This window comes from Sphaerodactylus townsendi, linkage group LG06 (assembly GCF_021028975.2).
Source record: "Sphaerodactylus townsendi isolate TG3544 linkage group LG06, MPM_Stown_v2.3, whole genome shotgun sequence".
NCBI classification, from domain to species: domain Eukaryota; kingdom Metazoa; phylum Chordata; class Lepidosauria; order Squamata; family Sphaerodactylidae; genus Sphaerodactylus; species Sphaerodactylus townsendi.
The window spans coordinates 19,676,020-19,698,761 of NC_059430.1; the positions used below are offsets into that span (position 1 = coordinate 19,676,020).

The 22,742-nt window shown below is 45.9% G+C and overlaps 2 protein-coding genes across 2 annotated transcripts in view; one reads left to right on the forward strand and one right to left on the reverse strand.

The window, feature by feature from the left end:
• The window catches only part of LOC125435311 (1-phosphatidylinositol 4,5-bisphosphate phosphodiesterase zeta-1-like), a 46,396-nt gene extending 45,428 nt beyond the window's left edge, over positions 1–968 (reverse strand). The window contains exons 1-2 of the mRNA XM_048501499.1: positions 937–968; positions 457–571 (exon numbers count right to left, since the gene is read on the reverse strand). Of these exons, the coding sequence (XP_048357456.1) occupies positions 457–571; positions 937–968 (147 nt within the window). The remainder of the gene's footprint in view (positions 1–456; positions 572–936) is intronic.
• Positions 969–8,254: 7,286 nt separating this feature from the next.
• CAPZA3 (capping actin protein of muscle Z-line subunit alpha 3) lies at positions 8,255–9,145 on the forward strand. The gene has a single exon (XM_048501500.1). It carries the CDS (start codon positions 8,255–8,257, stop codon positions 9,143–9,145), a length of 891 nt encoding a protein of 296 aa, XP_048357457.1.
• The last annotated feature ends 13,597 nt before the right edge of the window (positions 9,146–22,742 follow it).

Sequence of the window (22,742 nt, forward strand, 5' to 3'; positions counted from 1 at the left end):
TGGTACATGAATGAAGCTAATGGTAGCTACCGTGTTTCCCCGAATATAAGACAGTGTCTTATATTAATTTTTGCTCCCAAAGATGTGCTATGTCTTATTTTCAGGGGATGTCTTATTTTTCTGTGTTCTGTTCGTTGGGCATGCTTCCAAACAAAAACTTTGCTATGTCTTACTTTCAGGGGATGCCTTATATTCTGCACTTCAGCAAAACCTCTACTATGTCTTATTTTTCAGGGATGTCTTATATTAGGGGAAACAGGGTAATGCTAGTTGATAAGACTGCTGTGTTGGAAGATGGTTCGGGCTACATGTAAACTTGCTTTTTACATTTACGCCTGTCTACCAAGCATTTTATATATTCCTCCAGAAATCAGAGGAAGGTGATTGGCGGGTTGACCACTCTTCTGTGCAAAGGATCCTTTTATTGGCGGAGGGTACAATCCCTCACACTTTCACCTGGTTCTGATGACCACTTCCACTCCCCATAATAAAATCTACAATGTGGATTTCCAGGCAGGTGCATTTTTGAGAAGTTACTGAAATGTTTCTAAGCAGCTTCAAAAACTGTTGACTGGGAAGGGGGATGTAAATTCCCCCATCACCCCTATTCACTCAACCACCCAGTTTTGAGCAGCATATTGGTTTCCTTCTCTTCCCTTTCAGCCTCACAACAACCTGATAAGGTCGACACATGAGCACAGATAATTGTGCTCAGATAACAACAAGGTTCGGGGCCGAAGGGGGCTGAAACCTGGACCTCCGCGGTCCCCAACTGGCCCTAGCCACTGCACCACACTGCCAAGGCAGACAGAGACAGTGCCTGGAAGGGAATGGGGGGGGGGACACCGCCCTCTTTGAAGAAGGATATTTGTTATCCATGGCGCCGTTGTCGTGGTCGCCCTCCCCTCAGCATGGCTTTTGGCGTCTGCTCCTCACTGCGGTGATTTCAGCAGCTCCCAGCGCGGCATGTCTGCTTCATCCTCCCGCCACGATCGCCGCAGCCCTTCCCCTTCCGACCGACCCCTCAGAAAGCGCCCCCACCCCCCGCAGCGCACGCGGGGTCGCCACACGGAGGGGCTCCGTGACGTCACAAACGCTCCCTCTTCGCCCTGTCGCCCCGCCTCCCGACACGCCCAACATTCTCTCGTCCAACCTTAATCGTTCCCGCGCCTTTTCTCAACCAGCCTCATTCATCCCCATCTCGGTCCTTCCCCTCCTCCAGCTCCCTTCCCTCGCCGGGTCCCCTTTGAGGCGAGCCTGCGGGAAGGGAAGAGGAGGAAGCCATTGGCCTGATTCAGCCTAAGGCGGCTCCATGTGTTCTTACGTCCACCCAAAGCAACAACACATAGTGCCAAAACAAAACTTTTTGCTTGCAGAATGAAAGAAGAACTGTTCCACTAAAACAAATCCACTGGCACTCCAATGCTACTTCAACGGAAGGCATTGGCAAACACAATGGATTTACAGCAATTTGAAGATAGCCAAGTAGATCAGTCTTACATCCTCCAACAATTAGGCTGATCAAACAGTCCAGGAAGGAAGGAAGGAAGGAAGGGAGGGAAGGAAGGAAGGAAGGAAGGAAGGAAGGAAGGAAGGAAGGAAGGAAGGAAGGAAGGAACCTACCTACCTACCTACCTACCTACCTACCTATATTTGGAGTAAGGGCTCCCAACCTCTAGATGGAGACTAGAGATCTTCTAGAATTTTTACTGATCTCCAGACCACAGAGATCCTGGAGAAAATGGCAGCTTTGAAGGGTATATCACAGATTCTAAGTAAAAGCCCCCCTCCCTCCAATCCCTTCTCTACAAACACTGCTGCCAAATCTCCAGAAATTTCCCAGGTCAGAGTTGGTAACTCTTAAGTGGCACAGAATGGAGCCACAAGGGTACACCATTCCTATGACATCCAGTGCAGTGGCGGAGGGGCGTCTTGCACCGGGTGCATGCCAGTGTGGGGGCAGTGCGGAGGCATCCCAGGGGCATTCCGGGGCGGCCAGGCAGGGGTGTGGCAGGGGCACATCCAGTGTGATGTAGTGAGTAGAGCATCAGACCTAGAGTGTCACAACCAGAGTGGATAACTCTGCATAGGATGTGCGAACACAAGAAACTGTCTCGGGCAGAGTGAGAGCAATGGTCCATAATGTGAGCTCAGGCAAAGTAAAGTCTTTCCCAGCATATATGACCTGGGATCTTTTTTTATCTGGAGATGCGAGAGCAAGGACTGGATGTGATTTAAATTATTACTAGTTTACCAGCTACCACGGTATTGTCTACTCACTTTGTTCTGGCAGCACTCCCTCCCTCCCCTTCCTTGCATGCCACCCCTCCGCTCACTCACTTCCCTTCCATGCCACCCCTCTCCCCTCCTCCGCCAGGGTGGGTGGGCCATGTCCAGATGCCGGATCCCCTCCCCTCCCTCCCCTACCCTTGCATGCCACCCCTCCCTCCCTTCCCCCTTCCTCCGCTAGAAGTTCAGGCTACTCTTCTTCCTTATAGAGGGGTTCTGTAATAATTTGTAAAACAATATCTTTACCAGTACCTGCCTTTACCAGTACCTATGACCGAGAATGTTTGAACTTCTCTGCTAGTAATGAATCACCTCTGTCTTTAAGTGAATTTTCTTTGGAGATTCCTTCAATATTGAGATTTCATTTCTTTGATTTCTAAAGGAAACGTCATGCCAAGTTGTTCTCAGAGATATAGGTCTTGTTAAAAAAATGAAAGCAGACAATTCTTCATTGTTTGTCCATTCTTGAAAGTCATCCAAGAAGTGTCCAATAGTACCATGTTGTGACAGTAAATGCCATAAGTGGGTTATTCATTGTGACAGGGAGCACTTGCTTTGGTTTCTGCTGAATCTATTGCCAGTCAGTTTCACAGGGTGCCCCTGAGTTATTGTACCATTGCAAATGGTGAAAAAAATATATGCATCTGTTTTTTCTAAAACATGCATAATGTAATAAACCCGTCTTGTCCCCTCTTTAGATTCCTTTTTTCCCCTCTTCTCTAATCCCTTTAGAATAGTAATTGTCCCTTTCATGCATTTTGCAACTTCAGGATTTTAATCACATCTGCACAGTAACCAGTGTTGCTAATCTTGCCTGCACAACTGAAAGAATATTAACATCGATCAGCCCCGAGAAATCTTTTTAGACAGGATTCAGAAGTTTCTAACAATAATAATTACTTAATGAGACAATCTGTTTTATTACCAGTGTGGAATTATTCCCCACAACTCAACATGATGTCCATGGCTGATTGGGGATTTGAATTCAGTTCCAAGAAAAAAAAATTCTATCTGCTGATAAACAACAAAAGCTTTGCTAACTTCTAGCACAAGGGCTGGTTGCCGCTACACAGAGGTTTAGGGAAGCTGGTGAGCCACTAATCAATTTCTGAGGAACCAACATGTCCCTGTTGGTTGCTGCATTTTGGTAGACCTTCATCTGATTCAACATTGCGCTTGAACTGTTCTTAAATAAGAGTGCACAGCGAAGATCTCTTAACAGTTAAGTCAAAACTAATCTGTGGTAATTGATCATTAGGACGTACTCCGTTTCTGTTTCCTCCCTTTAGATGTACTTATTAAGATAGAATGTGATATCAGATGAAAAGTTCTTCTTCGCCAGGAAAAAAAATACTTTTGAGTTATTTTTGTTGTTATGATGATGGCTATGATTACTTTGATTGTTGGTTGCTTGTTGCTGCAATTTAAATTGCAATAAGAACTTTCATAAATGTAACAAATTGTACATTATTGAGTTTTTGTGTATGTATATATATGTGTGTATGTATGTGTGTGTGTGTGTGTGTGTGTGTATATATATATATATATATGTATATATATATATATGTATATATGTATATATATATATGTGTGTGTGTATATATGTATATGTATATGTATATAGATATATAGATATAGATAGATATAGATATAGATAGATATAGATATATATAGATATATATGTATATATGTATATATGTATATATGTATATATGTATAGACTGTAAGATGGTAAAGGTTAGAATGTTTCTGTTTTGAGTTTAGAGATATGTAAATCTAGCTGGAAGTACTTCCTTCATCTTTCTTTCTTTCTTTCTTTCTTTCTTTCTTTCTTTCTTTCTTTCTTTCTTTCTTTCTTTCTTTCTTTCTTTCTTTCTTTCTTTCTTTCTTTCTTTCTTTCTTTCTTTCTTTCTTTCTTTCTTTCTTTCTTTCTTTCTCTCTCTCTCTCTTTCTATTCTTTTGGGATCTCTTGCTTAATTGCTTATAAATGAATGATGAATTGTATGATAATGAACTACCAATAAACTTTAAATCAAAACAAAGGAAAAAAAAGATCATTAGGACGTACTCTCTCTTGGGAAATCAGGAATTCTAGGGAAAAAGACGAGTTGGTTTTATAATCTGCTTTTCTCAACCCGTAAACACCTTGTGAGGTAGGTGGGGCTGAGAGAGTTCTGAGAGAACTGTGACCGGCCCAAGGTCATCCAGCAGGCCTCATGTGGAGGAGTGGAGAAACAAACCAGATTAGAGTCCACCATTCATGTGGAGGAGTGTGGAGTCAAACCTGATTCTCCAGATTAGAGTCCTCTGCTTTTATTTATTTATTTTATTTATTTATTTATTAAACTTTTATACCGCCCCATCCTCCAGGGGCTCTGGGCGGTGTACAGCATAAAACATGGTAAAACAAGTCACTAAAATCTTTAAAACAGCGGTAACAAACATTAACATTTTAACCACTAAGTGATGCTGACTCAATGCTGGAAAAGAAAGTTGATTGCAGGAGTCAGTCCTCCACAGCCCCATACTGCTTTGTGCATTTTAATTTTGATTCGTAATCAAGCTTTTTGTTTGTTTGTTTATAGGCTGCCCTTCCCTGTCAAACAGGCTCAGTGAGGCTCACAATAGTTACATATTACAATAATAAAATCAACCATATTAGAAGAAAAGGAGGAGGAGGAGGAGTTTGGATTTATATCCCTCCTTCCTCTCCTGTAAGGAGGCTCAAAGGGGCTTACAATCTCCTTTCCCTTCCCACCCAACAAACACCCTGCGAGGTGGGTGGGGCTGAGAGAGCTCCGAAGAACTGTGACTAGCCCAAGGTCACCCAGCTGGCATGTGTCAGAGTGCACAAGCTAATCTAGTTCCCCGGATAAGCCTCCACACCTCAAGTGGCAGAGCGGAGAATCAAACCTGGTTCTCCGGATTAGAGTGCACCTGCTCTTAACCACTACACTACGCTGGCTCTCAATACCAATATCTCTGCACCATAGAACTAAAAGGTAAGAGACCAATCGGGAAGTGAAGCAAGGAAGAGAAAGGATGGTCACAGAACAATAAACCAAAAAGGGGAAATCTGAGGGACTGGTTTATCGGACGTTTAGATAAGTGGAAGTGGTTTTTATAGAAGATAATAAATACTTACTTCAAGAAGAAGAAGAGTTTGGATTTATATCCCCCCTTTCTCTCCTGCAGGAGACTCAAGGGGGCTTACAATCTCCTTGCCCTTCCCCCCTCACAACAAACACCCTGTGAGGTGGTGGGGCTGAGAGAACTCCGAAAAGCTGTGACTAGCCCAAGGTCACCCAGTTGGCGTGTGCGGGAGTACACAGGCTAATCTGAATTCCCCAGATAAGCCTCCACAGCTCAGGCGGCAGAGCTGGGAATCAAACCCGGTTCCTCCAGATTAGATACACGAGCTCTTAACCTCCTACGCCACTGCTGCTCAGCAGTTCAGGTAATAGTTCAGGTAATGAGAGGATCGGGTCAGCTAAAGTTCATGGAGTGCCAATTCTCCATTAACTTGGTTGTAACATATATGTGACATGGTTCTCCAACATAGTGGAGATTTAATCCCTCAACCAAATGTTACTAGGCAGCACCTTAGTTCGCCAGTCAGCGTATAAACAATGGTATCCAATAGCCACCACACCAGCTGACCTTTGAAGGCGACAAGGAGCCTACAGAGGATTTTCCACCGTCGCAAGAAAGTGGGTGTCAGCAGTAGTTCTAACGTGATCAGGCAGATCCCTGGTGCTGCTCCTGAAATATACATAACTAGCCAAAGGTGAGATGGGGTGACACTTGGGAAAGGCCTACATATGCTGCATATTAAAGGCGCTGGAGTCACCAAAGAGACAGCGACACTGGAGCAACATATGCGCCTTAACTGCTAAACTGCTAGAATGGAATTGCAGTTGACAAACAGCATGGCAGGGCAATGCTGTCCTACTTTGCTTGCATTAAAAAGAGCTTGTAGTTAACATGCTTTGTACGTGTTCACAGTTACGCGTACCTTTAGGAACAGGGGGGCAGGTTTTGTTTGTTCCGCCTTAGACAATTATTCTTAAGTATGACCAAGAGAAGAAATCTTGCCAAAGGAGGCTGTCCCAAATAGCTCCTTTGTCTGCCCAAATATGTAATATAAACCAGGAAACATGTGAAATTCTATTTTGTGGGGTGCACTTTCTGGTTTCTATTATCTTATTTGGCATCTGTCCTTTTGTTTTGCTACTTTTGCCCAAATTATTGGGCTACAGGTGTGAAATTTCCCACTGTATTGCTTGAATACACCTGGATTTAGCCTTGCCTGGTTATCTGTAAACTGGCAGTGCCCTCCCCCCCACCCCCGCCCGTCCCGGATCCATAACCATTCATGGGGGAAAACACCAGTAAACTTGAACTGCCTCCAGTGATAAAGTTACCTGCTGATTCTGTTGTATTGAGAGCCAGCATGGTGTGGTGATTAAGAGTGACAGGCTCTGATCTAGAGAACTGGGTTAGATTCTTTGCTCCTCCATATGAAGCCTGCTGGGTGACTTTGGACCAGTCACAGTTCTCTCAGAACTCTTCTTAATTCACACAGAGGAAGGCAAACCACCTTTGAATGTTTCTTGCCTCGAAAACCCTACAGGGTCAGCATAAGTTAGCTACCGTGTTTCTCCGAAAATAAGACAGTGTCTTATATTAATTTCTGCTCCCCAAGATGCGCTATGTCTTATTTTCAGGGGATGTCTTATTTTTCCGCTCCACAGCTGCAGGCTCTGGTGTTCTGTTCGACGGGCATGCTCCCAAACAAAAACTTTGCTACGTCTTACTTTCAGGGGATGCTTTATATTTAGCACTTCAGCAAAACCTCTACTACGTCTTGTTCTCAGGGGATGTCTTATTTTCGGAGAAACAGGGTATGACTTGATGGCACAGAGACATATACAGTTCTGTTGTCTGTGGATGGTAATAGATCCAGCGTGGTACAGTAGTTAGAATCAGTGGTGGAATTCAAATGATTTAACAACCGGTTCCGGTGGTGGGATTCAAATAATTTAACAACTGGTTGTTTACAAGCACCATTTTAACAAATGGTTCTACCGAAGTGGTACGAACCGGCTGAATCCCACCACTGGTTAGAATGTTGGAGTAGGATCTGGGAAACCAAGTTTTGAATCCCACTCTATCATGCAAGCTCTCAACCTAAAACAGGGTTATACCTCCTTGTAACTGGTGTTTCTTTCCGTCTTCTGTGAGGTCCCACATTGGGACCGTGTGTACACAGGCCAGTCTACCCCACATCATTGTTGTGAGGATAAAACAGAGGAGAGGAGAATGTTGTAAGTCACTTCCGGGCCTCATTGTCAAGAAAGGTGGGGCGAAAATGAAATAAAATGATAGATTTGTGGTTGATGTATCATGTTCAAACCACACGGCATTTTGATTTCCACAAGTGTCCCCATCGTCTAAAAATCCTAAATTTAACTAGACTCTAAAGCTTTGGAAGAGAAAAAGAAGAAGAGTTGGATTTATATCCCCCCTTTCTTTCCTGTAAGGAGACTCAAAGGGGTTTACAAACTCTTTTCCCTTCCTCCCTCACAACAAACACCCTGTGAGGTAGGCAGGGCTGAGAGAGCTCAGAAGAACTGTGACTAGCCCAAGGTCACCCAGATGGCGTGTGTTGAACTGCACAGGCTAATCTGAATTCCCCAGATCAGCCTCCACAGCTCAAGCAGCAGAGCGGGGAATCAAAACCCAGTTCCTCCAGATTACACCTACTCTTAACCACTATGCCACTGCTGCTCCAGAGAGTAGAAGAGTAAAAGAACATTTTTGTGCTTTTGTGGCAGTGATATCAGCAAACTTTCATGTATTTGTGTATTTCTTGAACAGTTTCCGAATGCTGAGTGTTTAGTATTATCATTTTTTAAAACTGTGATTCCATCTTCAGCTTCAGCACTTCAAACACAAAACCACGATGTCCGAGGACAGCGAATTATCAAAGAAAGAAAAAATACAAATGATCTGTGGATTGCTACGTCAGGCCCCTCCAAATGAATTCCACCACGTCTTTGAAGATCTCCGCTTTCTGGTTATGGATGACCAGCTGATGAGGACAGAAGCCGCGCAAGAGTGTGCCTTTCACAACAAAAAGAACTTCAAAGCAGTGAACTTACTAGGTGGAAATTCTCTAGTGACTCACTACAACGATCTCAGAGGGAACCGCTTCTTTGATCCACAAAGGACATTTTCGTTCAGATATGATCACCTGAGCGGAAGAACAGATAAGTTTTTGCTTCAAGGCACCATGGGAGATGACGCAGAATTATGGAGATCAACCCTGAACGGTGCTTTAAAGACCTACATGAAGATGCATTTCCCTGTAGGAACTTGCTGTGTTTTCAGAAAAGCCCTTAAGAGCAGTTCTTATTTTGTGGTCTGCATTGAAGGTCACCAGTACCAGCCTTCAGAATCCTTTAATGGCCTCTGGACATCAGAATGGACATTTGCCTGCACCCCACCTTCTACAGAGGTCACTGGGAACTATCACCTGCAGATACACTATTTCAGAAAAGCTAACTGGCAAGCGACGGTAGACAAAACCGTGGAGAAATCCGTGCCCTTAATTAACCGTGTCCAGTTCGCCACGGCGCTGGCAAAATTCATCGAAGCCGAAGACAATGAATTCCAGATTGCCTTGGAGAAAAACCTCCAGGAATTGTCCGTTGATCTGTGGAAAACACTGCGGAGGAGGATTCCTGTCACTCGGACTGTCATCCGCTGGGATAAACTGCTGAGCGAAGAGAACACCAAGGTGAAAACATTCGGAAGCTCCGTATCATTAGGCATGCTGAAGGGTCTCCCGTGAATGAAATGTAGGCCAAATAAAACAACAATCACTGAGTGCATCCCTTTGATTCACTTGATTTATTGCCCGCAGGTTCATGAGAATATGCAGTCTTTCTGCACAATGAATAGCATCCAGGTCAGGAGTGTCTCGGCTGGAGTGCATTTCCATTTCATCTTCTTTGCGAAACACCAGAATCCTTTACAAAGGGAAGAAGTGTCTTTCTATCATTTGAAAACAACCCGGGGCTTCCCATTTTACGTCCCAACAAAATATAACACCCCCCCCCCAAGGCGTTTATGCGTCTCTTTAATGTAGGTGCTTATAAATATCTTTAACACAATCACACACAACACAAGCCTTTATTGGCATATAAAACAGGACAACATTTTAAAACAAAACAAGGTTAAGAAATACAGTTAAAATCACTAATTTCCAGTATAAAATTTGCAACAGTTTCACAAAAGAGCACGTCGGAGCTGTTCAGGAGATTGGGTATCTTATAACACTCGTGCCACTGAGAACACTGCAAGAAAATGGGATTCATGTATTTCATGCGTATCTTATTGTATTTAGGGCATAGAAACAGAGAATGGTCAAGTGTTTCAACTGTAGTCATATCACATGAACAGACTCTTTTAGAACGTTCCATATTCTTAAATCTTCTCTCCAGCAGAGCTGATGGCAGCACATTACATCTTGCAGTAGCCAAGGCTCTCCTCTGGGTGGGATTAATCAGCAGACGAAGATGTGCTGCCATAATTCCGCACTCGCATGGGATTAATAATGTAGTCGGAGAACAGGTTGTCTTGGCAGCACGAGTCAAATTATGAAAATCAAGATCCAAGAGCCTATTCTTAACTAGTCTGAAGGCTTCTTTAACACAATCTTGTAAAACAACTACCACTTTTCAAGACTTTTTCAAGACTTGGGGTTTTCTAAAAATGTTGCAGAGAAAGCAAGTTTCTTACGACTGCTCTTCTATTACATCTGGCTGGTGGATCCTACGAAGCTTCCACCTTTCCTTTTTGCATGTTATGCATGTTGTTTGCTTGGAAAATCGGTTGCTGTGTAACAGAAATGGCCTTTTTCCCTATATGTGCCATCCAATTTTGAAAATATTCCCCCTGTCACTGTTCCAGCAAAGAAAATTTTGGTTCCAAACCAGGCCTGAATTCAGATTGAAAGAGATCCATTTCATTCAAGACAACCTGAACATACATACCCATCACGTGCTCAAGCACCTGGGCCTGAAAAGAAATATTACCCACTAGCCAGTTGTTGTTTAAATCTAAGGATGCCCTTTTGAGGAGGAGTTTCACAATTGCTCCTTCACAAACACTGGATTACACCTTTCTTTAGATAGGCACTTATAACCTCCTGGACCTTCTTGGCCAGTCCCTCTATCTATCTATCTATCTATCTATCTATCTATCTATCTATCTATCTATCTATCTATCTATCTATCTATCCATCCATCCATCCATCCATCCATCCATCCATCCATCCATCCATCCATCCATCCATCCATCCATCCATCCATCCATCCATCCATCCATCCATCCATCCATCCATCCATCCATCCATCCATCCATCCATCCATCCATCCATCCATCCATCCATCCATCCATCCATCCATCCATCCATCCATCCATCCATCCATCCATCCATCCATCCATCCATCCATCCATCCATCCATCCATCCATCCATCCATCCATCCATCCATCCATCCATCCATCCATCCATCCATCCATCCATCCATCCATTTATTTATTTATTTATTTATTTAGGACTAGCCCAAGGTCACCCAGCTGGTGTGTGGTGGAGTGCACAGGCTAATCTGAATTCCCCAGATAAGCCTCCGCAGCTCAAGCAGCAGAGCAGGGAATCAAACCTGGTTCCTCCAGATTAGAATACACTTGCTCTTAATAACTACGCCAGTGCTGCTCCTGCAGTGTGGAGTCCCAGACATCGATTGCCCACTTGAATGAAAGCGAAGCCATGGTCATCTGTCATGAAGGATACGTTTCACAGTTCATTGTGAACAGCACAGAAACATTTGCCAGCGGTAGTCGGCTGAGGAATGTCCAGTTAGATGAAGAAAAGTGATATCCGTAAGGGAACTGTGTAATATGAAGATTGTCTTAGACAATTGAATTATTTATTCATTAAGATTTCTTTTCCCCTTTCCCCATCGGCATTTCTGCTCCATTTGCTGGAGTGTTTGCCTTGGAGACTGTGTGCATATGAGAAGCCACTAAACGTGCAGAGAAGGCCACTAATCACAAGGATATTATAATGAGTTTTTCATGGTCCATTGTCGTTTAGTTATCTTCATGGAATTGCTGCCCTCTATTTGCAAAACGTTCCCATTAACATGAACGTTTCAAAGACGTGCATACATATTTTGCTGCGTGTACTTTTCGAAGGTGGCGACATTTCTCATGCAACAGGCAGCATTTCTGGATTTGTAGACAGTGATTGTATGATCTAAAGTCAAAGTCCACCTCAAGGCATTTGATGTTCATCACGCTAAGATATTCGACTGCTTTGAATTATAAAAAGGGTACTCCTAGAAGAAGAAGAAGAAGAAGAAGAAGAAGAAGAAGAAGAAGAAGAGGAGGAGGAGGAGGAGGAGGAGGAGGAGGAGGAGGAGGAGGAGGAGTTTGGATTTATATCCCCCCCTTTCTCTCCTATAGGAGGCTCAAAGGGGCTGACAATCTCCTTGCCCTTCCCCCCTCACAACAAACACCCTGTGAGGTAGGTGGGGCTGAGAGACCTACGAGAAGCTGTGACTAGCCCAAGGTCACCCAGCTGGCGTGTGTGGGAGTGCACAGGCTAATCTGAATTCCCCAGATAAGCCTCCACAGCTCAGGCGGCTGAGCGGGGAATCAAACCTGGTTCCTCCAGATTAGATACACGAGCTCTTAACCTCCTACGCCACTGCTGCTCCTAAGAGCATAAGAAGAGCCCCGGAAGACCAGTTTAAAAGCACATCTAGTCCAGTATCCTTTTCTTGACAGTGGCCACTTTTATGTTTTTAGGAAGCCCAGATATCCCCTGGAATCACAGCTGATCAGATTACAGCACAGGCGTAGCTCTAAGGGGACAGAGGATGCGCGATGCACTGCGCCCGCACCCCTGTGGGGGTATGGTGAGGGCGTTTTGGGGGTGTAGCAGGACATAGCAGGGGCGTTGCGGGGCGGGGCAGACACACCGGTGCACTGGGTGCTTTCCCCCCTTGCTACACATCTGGATTACAGAGATTAGATCCTTAGAGAAGATGTCAGCCAACCAGCTCATTAGTTGGAGTTGAGCTCTTAAGAACATAAGAACATAAGAACGAGCCTGCTGGATCAGACCAGAGTCCATCTAGTCCAGCTCTCTGCTACTCGCAGTGGCCCACCAGATGCCTTTGGGAGCTCACATGCAGGATGTGAAAGCAATGGCCTTCTGCCGCTGCTGCTCCTGAGCACCTGGTCTGCTAAGGCATTTGCAGTCTGAGATCAAGGAGGATCAAGATTGGTAGCCATAGATCGACTTCTCCTCCATAAATCTGTCCAAGCCCTTTTTAAAGCTATCCAGGTTAGTGGCCATCACCACCTCCTGTGGCAGCATATTCCAAACACCAATCACATGCTCTTCTGGCACGTTGAGTGCATGCAGGCCAAGAGGGGTACATTGCCACAAGCAGAGCAGGAGGGGGATAAAAACAGCTCTGCTGCTGTTCACCCCCCACCTTCCCTGCTGGGCACTATGTCCCCAACCCCCAGCTTGCAGCAACCACCAAGACGACCTTTGAGATAGAAATCACTGGACGGGCTGAGAGCGAGAGGCACATGAGGCACGATATGGAGGCTTCACTGGGAAGGGAGTACCTTGCTGATCCCTATAGGTACTGAGTTGCAGACAGCCAATCCACTGTGGTCTGACTGGATCTCTGTCTTGTGGCCCAGAGGGTCCACTCATATCCTCCAACGAGTATGCAGAGTGTGCGTGGCTTTTTTTAAACTGCAGACTCTGCCCTGGCCGGTCTAGCTTTATATTGCTGCTCCCACCTCCAAATTCCGCCTCCAAAGTGACATAGACTTTGGAGGCAGATCCAGCTGTTTAAAAGTAGATCTCGCCAGAGCAGAGCCTGCAGTTTAAGGCCGGGCTCATCCTGACTGCAGTTTAAAGCTGGAGCTGGCCAAGCCAAGCCTTGAACTGCCCCCTCCAACTACAGGTGGAGTTGGGAGGGAGGGCGCAGCCGTGCTTGCCCTGGGTACCTGCTTTAATAGATACACCCCCGGTTTGCACAGCCACGTTGGCCCTGGGTTCTGCTGGGCATCTGTATTGGACACTGGTTCTGTTGGGCTTGCAAAAGTATTTTCCTGCTTGCATTCCCTGGTTTGACATTATTCTGCTAGGCTTGTCACATTGGCTTGTGGCTGTCCTGGGATTCTTGGATTCTTCTTTCTTCTGTTTGGGGAGCAGCAGTGGCATAGGAGGTTAACAGCAGGTGCACTCTGATCTGGAGGAACCGGGTTTGATTCCCAGCTCTGCCGCTTGAGTTGTGGAGGCTTATCTGGGGAACTCAGATTAGCCTGTACACTCCCACACACACCAGCTGGGTGACCTTGGGCTAGTCACAGCTTCTCGGAGCTCTCTCAGCCCCACCTACCTCACAGGGTGTTTGTTGTGAGGGAGCAAGGGGAAGGAGATTGTAAGCCCCTTTGAGTCTCCTATAAGAGAGAAAGGGGGATATAAATCCAAACTCCTCCTCCTCCTCCTCCTCCTCCTCCTCCTCTTCCTCTTCCTCTTCCTCTTCTTCTTCTTCTTCTTCTTCTTCTTCTGCTGCTGCTGCTGCTGCTGCTGCTGCTGCTGCTGCTGCTGCTGCTGCTGCTGCTGCTGTTTGGCTTGTTCTTGGGATGGGAGACATAAACCGGTGGTTGCTGCAGGAATGGCTCTTTGCTTCTGCCCTGGAGAAAAATGGTTGTTTTTCTCTCACTGGAAACAAGGGAGGATGAATGTGGTTGCTGCCTTTAGCAATCCATGGAATTGGACCCTCTTACTCAAATTTCTTCAAACCCGGGGGTTCTTCTTTGGACAGTCACCAGCAGCTCTGATGCCATTTTGGTGCCTCTAGCTTGAAAAACAGCTCTCTCAGACCCCCAGATAGCTTCCGTACAGGCTTTAACGGAGCCAACTAAATTCAGATTCCCTAATAAAACTGGGATGCAAATACCATACCAGTATTGGGATCCTTACAAATCAGGAACACCAATATTTTTCAACTCCAGTATACCTGAATCTGAAACATACCATATTTTTTGATGCACTCACCTATTAGATACTAGAAGACAGGTACTAGAAACCAGTGGTTGATTCCAGAACACAATGCAGAGACTTCCCCCACCCCCACCCCCAGCCGAAAGACATTAGTTTGAAAGCACACAAATCAAGCTTAAGGAGCTTATAGCTCCGAAAGCTGTTGAAACTAGACGATAATTGTAACGCAGGAAAACAATTCAGAATGCTTTGCAATGCTAAAAATGCCTGGCTGTTACTGCTATTCTGGCCCACTCTTGGAACTGAGCCACCATATTGCCTGGGGAAATTAAACTCTCCCTGATGAAGAGAGAGGAGGGGAAAAGCTACTTGATCACAGACATTAATATGCCTCCACAAGGCTGGGAAAAAACCCCGAAACTGTTTACTGAAAGAAAACTGGTTGCAAGAAAATCCAAATCACAGGTAGACCAAGGTTAGAATTGTGGTTCTAGGATATCATGAGTTGGAGAAGTAAATTATTTTTGCCTCTCAAAATGTGCATGGCCCTTCAGTATCTCCGTCCATGTGGAATGTCAGAATAAGTAGACGCCAGAGCCTGAAGCTTTAAACAGCACAAACATTGGGAGGAGAAGAAGAAGAAGAAGAAGAAGAAGAAGAAGAAGAAGAAGAAGAAGAAGAAGAAGAAGAAGAAGAAGAAGAAGAAGAAGAAGAAGAAGAAGAAGAGGAGGAGGAGGAGGAGGAGGAGGAGGAGGAGGAGTTTGGATTCATATCCCCCCTTTCTCTCCTGCAGGAGACTCAAAGGGGCTGACAATCTCCTTGCCCTTCCCCCCTCACAACAAACACCCTGTGAGGTAGGTGGGGCTGAGAGAGCTCCGAGAAGCTGTGACTAGCCCAAGGTCACCCAGCTGGCGTGTGTGGGAGTGTACAGGCTAATCTGAATTCCCCAGATAAGCCTCCACAGCTCAGGCGGCGGAGCTGGGAATCAAACCCGGTTCCTCCAGATTAGATACACGAGCTCTTAACCTCCTACGCAACGGTTTTATTATCTGTAAATCTATACAGGATTATAGCAAAAGTAATTCCTCGTTGTCAGGTAATGGCCACAAGACGACCTGAAATGGGATGGCCTGTGGTCAAAACGTTCTGAAATTGTGGCTATTATAAAAACCACGGGCACTTCCGCACATGCAGAATAATGCACTTTCGATCCACTTTCACAATTGTTTGCAAGCGGATTTTGTTATTTCGTACAGTAAAATCCAGCTGCAAAGTGCATTGAACGTGGGTTGAAAGTGCATTATTCTGCACGTGCGGAAGTGCCCTATATGCCCCTGGCACCCCTGCGTTGGTTGTTATCAAATTTCCTGACCCCAAAACTCCACAAATATTGATTTTCAGACTCTGCTCCATTTGTGTTCTTTGTTTACTTACTGTCGTCTACTGTAAATAAATGTGGAGGGCTCTTTTCCAGCTGGGTTGCTTTTTGAGAAAATTTCACAGAGAAAATTTCCCTGAGATGAGAGATCCCTAATTTCAGACTACCCAGGCATAGGAATTTATGCATGAGAAAGGTATTAAATAAGAAGATTAAAATGGAAAAGAAGTACTTGCTAAAAGATAATCAATCATGCCAGGCACAGCATCCCATTTTAAAACATGCCGAAAATGTCACTACTGCCTAATGCTTTTTCTGTTCTTGTGTATGCCTTAAGCACTCTTCCTTTCTCTTAATTTTAGCGAACATCTGTAAAGTTGGCAGATCTCATTATGTAAATACATCTGCGCAATTAATTTGGCTAATGTGTCCACTAAATTTTAGGAGACTTTTTTCTTTTCCCCACCCCCCTCTTTTTATTTGCATAAATAATCAAATATATTCTGAGCTCTAAGATGCTCTGCTTTATTAATTAACATTTCCTTATCTGTAATTTTCAAGTAATTAGTAGGAAAAGGCTCCAATCCTGCACAGGGAGTTTCAGTCCTTTGGCTCGGAACCCCCAGAAATTTCCATAAGCACAAGAAATTGATTGCCTCTCACACAAGACCTCCAGTTCCTCCCAGCTATTTCTGGGGGTCACCCAGAAATGTCCCCCAGTATTAGGGAGACGTTGTGGGGTGCCTTAGAAGATGAGAATCAGCAATAATCATGCCCTTCCCCCGTGCCTACAGAAATCTAGGCAGGATCATCCATCCCATCGTTTTCACCTAACTCCACGTGGAAAGCAGATTCTAATCTGGAGAACCAGGTTTGATTCCCCACTCCTCCACTTGAGTGGCAGAGGCTTATCTGGTGAACCAGATGTGTTTCTGCCCTCCTACGTTCCTGCTGGGAGACCTTGGGCTAGTCACAGTTCATTCAGAACTCTCTCAGCCCCACCTGCCTCACAAGGTGTCTATTTTGGGGAGAGGAAGGGAAAGGAGCTTGTAAGCCATCTTGAGTCTCCTTACAGGAGAGAAAGGCGGGGTATAAATCCAAACTCTTCTTCCTCTTCTTCTCTACTATATAGTTTAAACATGTGTAGATGCTGCTTCTCTAAACACTTGCTCCAGATAGCTCACAAATCCAAGCCGTAAAAAACAACCCAGGGCATTTTAAAAGTATAAAACCGTAGCTTAAAAATGATATTCATGAAACTGCCCTAAGGTTGGAAGCACACCATATAAACAGCTACCAGGTGTATGTGATAAGGTTGCCTACTCTAGGTTTAGAAAGTCCTGGAGATTTGGTGGAACCATGTGAAGATAAGGTTTGGGGAAGGGAAGGACCTCAGTGGGTTATAATGCTATAGAGTCCCCTCTCTCTCTCTCTCTCTCTGGCTAAGGCATTTGCAATCTCAGATCAAGGAGGATCAAGATTGGGAGCCATAGTTCGACTTCTCCTCCATAAACCTGTCCAAGCCCCTTTGGCGGTTTCTGCACGGGCTGAAAGCAACGGCTTCAGCCCGGTAAAACACCGTTTTGGCGGGGACCCTTCGCACAGGCGCCGCTGCCAAATCGATGCAGCAGCGCTCTGCGCCCGCCAAAACAGTGTATTCAAAACTCGCTTGGGGAGCGTGTTTTCCTGCAAACGCCGGCTTCCATCCGCTGCCATGCGAATGGCAGCGGGTGGAAGCCGGCGTTTTCCCCTCCCCTCCCCAGCCCCAAACGCCTTGTTACCTTCTGCTCGTCGCTCTGAGGAGGTGCTTCAGCTGTCTCTGTGGCTATGGGGGCGTGTCCCCTTCCCTCCTCAGAGTGATGATAGAGCAACGTGGTTGCCAGCAGAAGGTAATGAGGCATTTGAGGCCGGGGAGGAATCACATGCTGGCTTTGTGTGGGCTTGCTCCCACAGCTGTATGTATCCATGGGGAGCCGTTTGTGCGAGCGGCATTTAGACCACTGTCGGCATGATTAATGCCGATGCAAGGTCTCTCCATTGGCTGTGCAGAAACCGCCTTTTAAAGCTATCCAGGTTAGTGGCCATCACCACCTCCTGTGGCAGCATATTCCAAACACTATAGGTAAGCTTCCTCCTACCTACCATATTACAGCATAAAGGTAAAAGTAAGGATTTCCCCTTCAGTCATATCCGACCCTGGGGTACCACTGCCAGCAGTGATTTCATAGGCAAGCCATTTTTGTGGGGTAGTTTGCCATTGCTTTCCCCGGCTATTCTTTACCCCCTAGCTATGTGCTAGGTACTCATTTACCGACCAAGGAATGGATGGATGGCTGAGTTGACCATGAGCCAGCTGCCAGGATATCTGACCCACAGGGGGCTCGAACTCCTGACCATGTGAGTGGCAGCGCAAGCACTTAGCCACTACGCCAGGCAGCTCCTATATTACAGCATACTGGGCATTAATTCTGCAAGTGGATACATTCTTGTGTCTGGACAAATTTTTACTGCAGATTCACAAGCCCAGAGGGTTGCCAGCTTTTAATCTGGCAAAAAATAAGAGTCATCCTGCTCTCATTGCACCACTGGGGCAAAATGAGCTCTTGACACTTTTTGCAACTAAGTACAGGCGTGAGCATCTAGTATTACTGTAGCTAGTAATTAAAATAAAGCAGAGCTGGAAAAGAAGGTCATTAGAGCATGATGTTCATTATAGCCCCATAACACCCCACAAAGCAATTAGAAGTATTTGCTAAAAGACTATCAATCATACCAGGCACGGGATCCCATTTTAAAACATGCCGAGAACGCTACTACTAGTGCTTTTTCTGTTTTTGTGTCTGTGTAAAGAGGTATAGCGCATAAAATGATGACACTAGGCAAAGTAACTGCACTTTATTTTTTTTATTTTTAAGTACATTTGATATTGCTTTTTTTACTGCCACACACACACACACACACATGATTTCTACCTATTACTATAAAGCAGGGATATCACGGATTGTTTGGTCTTTCCAGAAATAGGACAAACATCCAAAAACTTTTTGCAAATTATGACTGGAGACCCTGACATATGATCGATGCCTAACTATTATACACAGGTGTTTGGGCAGCAGTGGCGTAGTGGTTAAGAGCAGGTGCATTCTAATCTGGAAGAACCGGGTTTGATTCCCTGCTCTGCCGCCCACACATGCCAGCTGGGATTCCCCGCTCTGCCGCCCACACATGCCAGATTCCCCGCTCTGCCGCCCACACATCCCCGCTATGCACTCCCACACATGCCTGCTGGGTGACCTTGGGCTAGTCACAGCTTTCCAGAGCTCTCTCAGCCCCACCCACCACACAGGGTGCTTGTTGTGAGGGGGGGAAGGGCAAGGAGATTGTAAGCCCCTTTGAGTCTCCTACAGGAGTGAAACTCTTCTACTTCTCTTCTTTGTGGAGAGACCCCATGGATGTATCAGGTTCATGACTCAGAGAGTGGGTTGTGGGAAAGGCCTAATAACTCTACTGCCCCTGCTTTCTGTCCTGCTTTACTCTGCTCCCAGTGTGGTGTAGTAGAAGAGCAGTGGACTCTAGTCTGAAGAACCAGGTTTGTTTCCTTCTTCCTACACATGAAGTCTGCTGGGTGACCTTGGACTAGTCACAGTTCTCTTGGAACTCTCTCAGCCCCACCTATCTCACAAGGTGTGTCTCACAGGGACAGGAAGGGAAGGAGTTTGTAAGTATAAATCCAAATCCTTCTTCTTCTTCTTCGTACTTAGGGCTGCCAGCTCCAGATTGGGGAATACCTGGAGTTTTGTGGGTAGAGCCCCAGGAACATGAAAATTGGGTAGGGAGTTCAGTGAGGTATTGTTACCCCAGGCGGAGACACAGTCTCTCAATATAGTAGGGAATATTAGCTTAGAGCAGACTACTTATTAATGTTGCGAGAGGCTTGGTAAGGAATCTTTAATACCTGTGTATATGGAGATCAGCTCTCAGAAGAAAACCCACAGAGAGGAATAGAATGCAAATGTGACAGTCTTTATTGTAGAGATAAGGGGTACACAAGCATTTGATTCAATTCAGCAAATATGCACACACAGAGTTCCTAAGGTATAGATAGGTTAGAAAATAGATTTGGAATAGGAAAAGGGTATGGGACATATGGGTAACACGACCTGATCATAAAGTGAAGAAGATCCAGGGTTCAGAGCCAAATAGCCAGCATCTGGTTCCAGGGGGGCGCAACGTGTTGGACCCAGTGACAAAGGCCGTTTCCCCACTCACCATTTGTTGTGCGCTACTTTCCCCAAGTAACGCGGGGTCCAGTGGCCCTCCCCACTACAGGGGCGGCAACAACGCAGCCGCCCCGACTCTGCCGCTTTCACGCCCCCTCAGCTCGCGTCATTTCTGGCGCTGTTCGGAACAGCGCCTTTTGGATGACGCGCAGGGCAATGGGGAAGCCCGGAAAGTTCAGCCTCCACTGCTGCACTCCAGCCAATCAGAACAAAGACCCGCCCTGCCGATCACCAGCGAATGCGCGCTGATGGTTGAGTTGAAGTGCTGCTTTCTCTGCAGCGGCAAGTGGCCCGGACAAAGCCGTAAAAACTTTTCCTACGGTTTTCACCAAAGCTTCCAGAAGTGGGGAGAACGGCTGCGCGCTCTAAAGCTGCAATTTATATGAGACCAGTTTGCCGCAGCATTTTTTTTAAAGTGGGAAATCGCCCAAAGACGGAAAGGTCTCAGTGGCACTGGGCAAATGGTTGTTTTTTTTTTAATAATGGGGTATTTATAGAGGGAAGGACCACCTCTGGGAAAAACCTCAGGCCAACCCTGGGGGAATGTCAGGACAACCTCTAGATGTCTGGATGGATTGTCTGAGAAACAATGGAGTGCATTGTAAGGTGGTCAAAAGATGTTGCAGAAGGGAGTAACTGGATCAAGATAATCAAGGGAGGCAATGACATCAGGAGCAGCAGTGGCGTAGGAGGTTAAGAGCGCGTGTATCTAATCTGGAGGAACTGGGTTTGATTCCCAGCTCTGCCACCTGAGCTGTGGAGGCTTATCTGGGGAATTCAGATTAGCCTGTGCACTCCCACACACGCCAGCTGGGTGACCTTGGGCTAGTCACAGCTTCTCAGAACTCTCTCAGCCCCACCTACCTCACAGGGTGTTTGTTGTGAGGGGGGAAGGGCAAGGAGATTGTAAGCCCCTTTGAGTCTCCTGCAGGAGAGAAAGGGGGGATATAAATCCAAACTCTTCTTCTTCTTCTTGTAGCTGGAAATGACTATCCATTCAGCAGGGCTATTGTATTGTGTTGAGAACACATTCTTCCTTGACTATTCAGCTAAAAATGTGCTGACATGACAAGCAGGCTGTGAGCATGAGAACTGGAACACAATTATTGTAGGTTGGCCTGGCTATTGCCAGAGAACAGGCTTCTCATCTCTGTGGCGCCAGCATCACCCTTTAGGCTGGCAAGAGGGCAGGGGTACCTGTAAATAAGCACCCCCACCCCCACCCCCTGCTATGATAGGGCAATATGGTAATAGTACAATGCCATACAGCCCACCCTCCAAAGCAGCCATTTTCTCCAGGTGAACTGATCGCTGTAATTTCGAGATCAGTTGTAATTGCCGGAGAGCTCCAGCTACCACCTGGAGGTTGGCATCCCTATGTCACTTGGGGACAGGCATTGGCAAACCTCTTCTGACTGTCTCTTTCCTTGAAAACTCTATGGGCTCGCCATAAGGTGGCTATGATGTAGGCCAAAAAAAGCTATTATCTTGGTTCACCTATAGTTGTGATCAGTGGTGGGATTTAGCAGGTTAGCACCACTTCGGCAGAACCGGTTGTTAAAATGGTGCTTGCAAACAACCAGTTGTTAAGTTATTTGAATCCCGCCACTGGTTGTGATGCACACAAACGCACAGTTTTCACTTCTCATTGATAAAATGAGAAGGCCACCATAGTTACACTCTGCTTGCAAGCACCCAGGACACATGGCTTGGTCACTGTTGGAGTTAACACCAACTGGTTATCAAAACCACACAGGGCCTTTCCCCACCTCCTCAAGTAGCGCGGGGTCCCCCAGCACTCCTCACGCCAGGGGCAGCGACAACACAGTCGCCCCGACACTGCAGTTGTCGGCCCCCTCAGCGTGCGGAATCCCTGGCGCTCTTGCAAACGGCGCCTTGTGATGACCCCGTGCAGAGCGTGGGGTCGTGGGGACGCCCGGGCGCGCACCAGGGATGGCGCACGCTGAGAGCAGCGCACGGCATAGGGGGGTCACGGAGAGTGGGGAAACGCCCACAGAGTGAACCCAGTACTAGAACTATCTATTGCAAATGCTGTCCAAACCTATACAACCTTTAACATCAGAAGAAAACAACAAAAAATCCATACCAGGGCTTAAAATGAACACTGATATTGGGACTAGCGGATAGAACGTGAAAGAACTTCATCTAACTGTAAGGTGTCTCCACTATTCACAATTACTGTAGCAAAAACGCTAGGATCTAAAAACAGCCTTTTAACATATCAGGCTAATGCTACATATACAACATTCAGCAATGCAAACTAGAGAGAATATCCATATGTCACATGTTATGCAAATCCCTTGTTTCCATGAACAGCACCGTTTCAGCAACAGGAAGACAATATATCAAAGTCCAAGAGAGAAGAGTACAAGGTCGTTGGTCAGGTCTCATCTCGTTTCATGGAAGCACGTGTCCGCTTCGTCAGCTTTCTCAAAATTTTGTAGCTCGCCCATATCACTTCTGGAAATTTAAAGGCTATATAAAGCGCATGTTCTTCAGACAGGCTAAGCTGCACGTGGCAAATTCTCTAGTGCTCACTAGGGGATCTAGGGGATCACCACCATTTGGCCGTGACTTGGGAACTTTCCACTGCCATGGTCTTTATGTACATCGAACACCATCGGCCTATGCGAGTCAACCAGTTTAAAGAAGAGGATAATATTATTA

Bases quoted from the DNA above. Each gene is read 5' to 3' on its own strand.
- CAPZA3 (XM_048501500.1), top strand. From the start codon at position 8,255: ATGTCCGAGGACAGCGAATTATCAAAGAAAGAAAAAATACAAATGATC.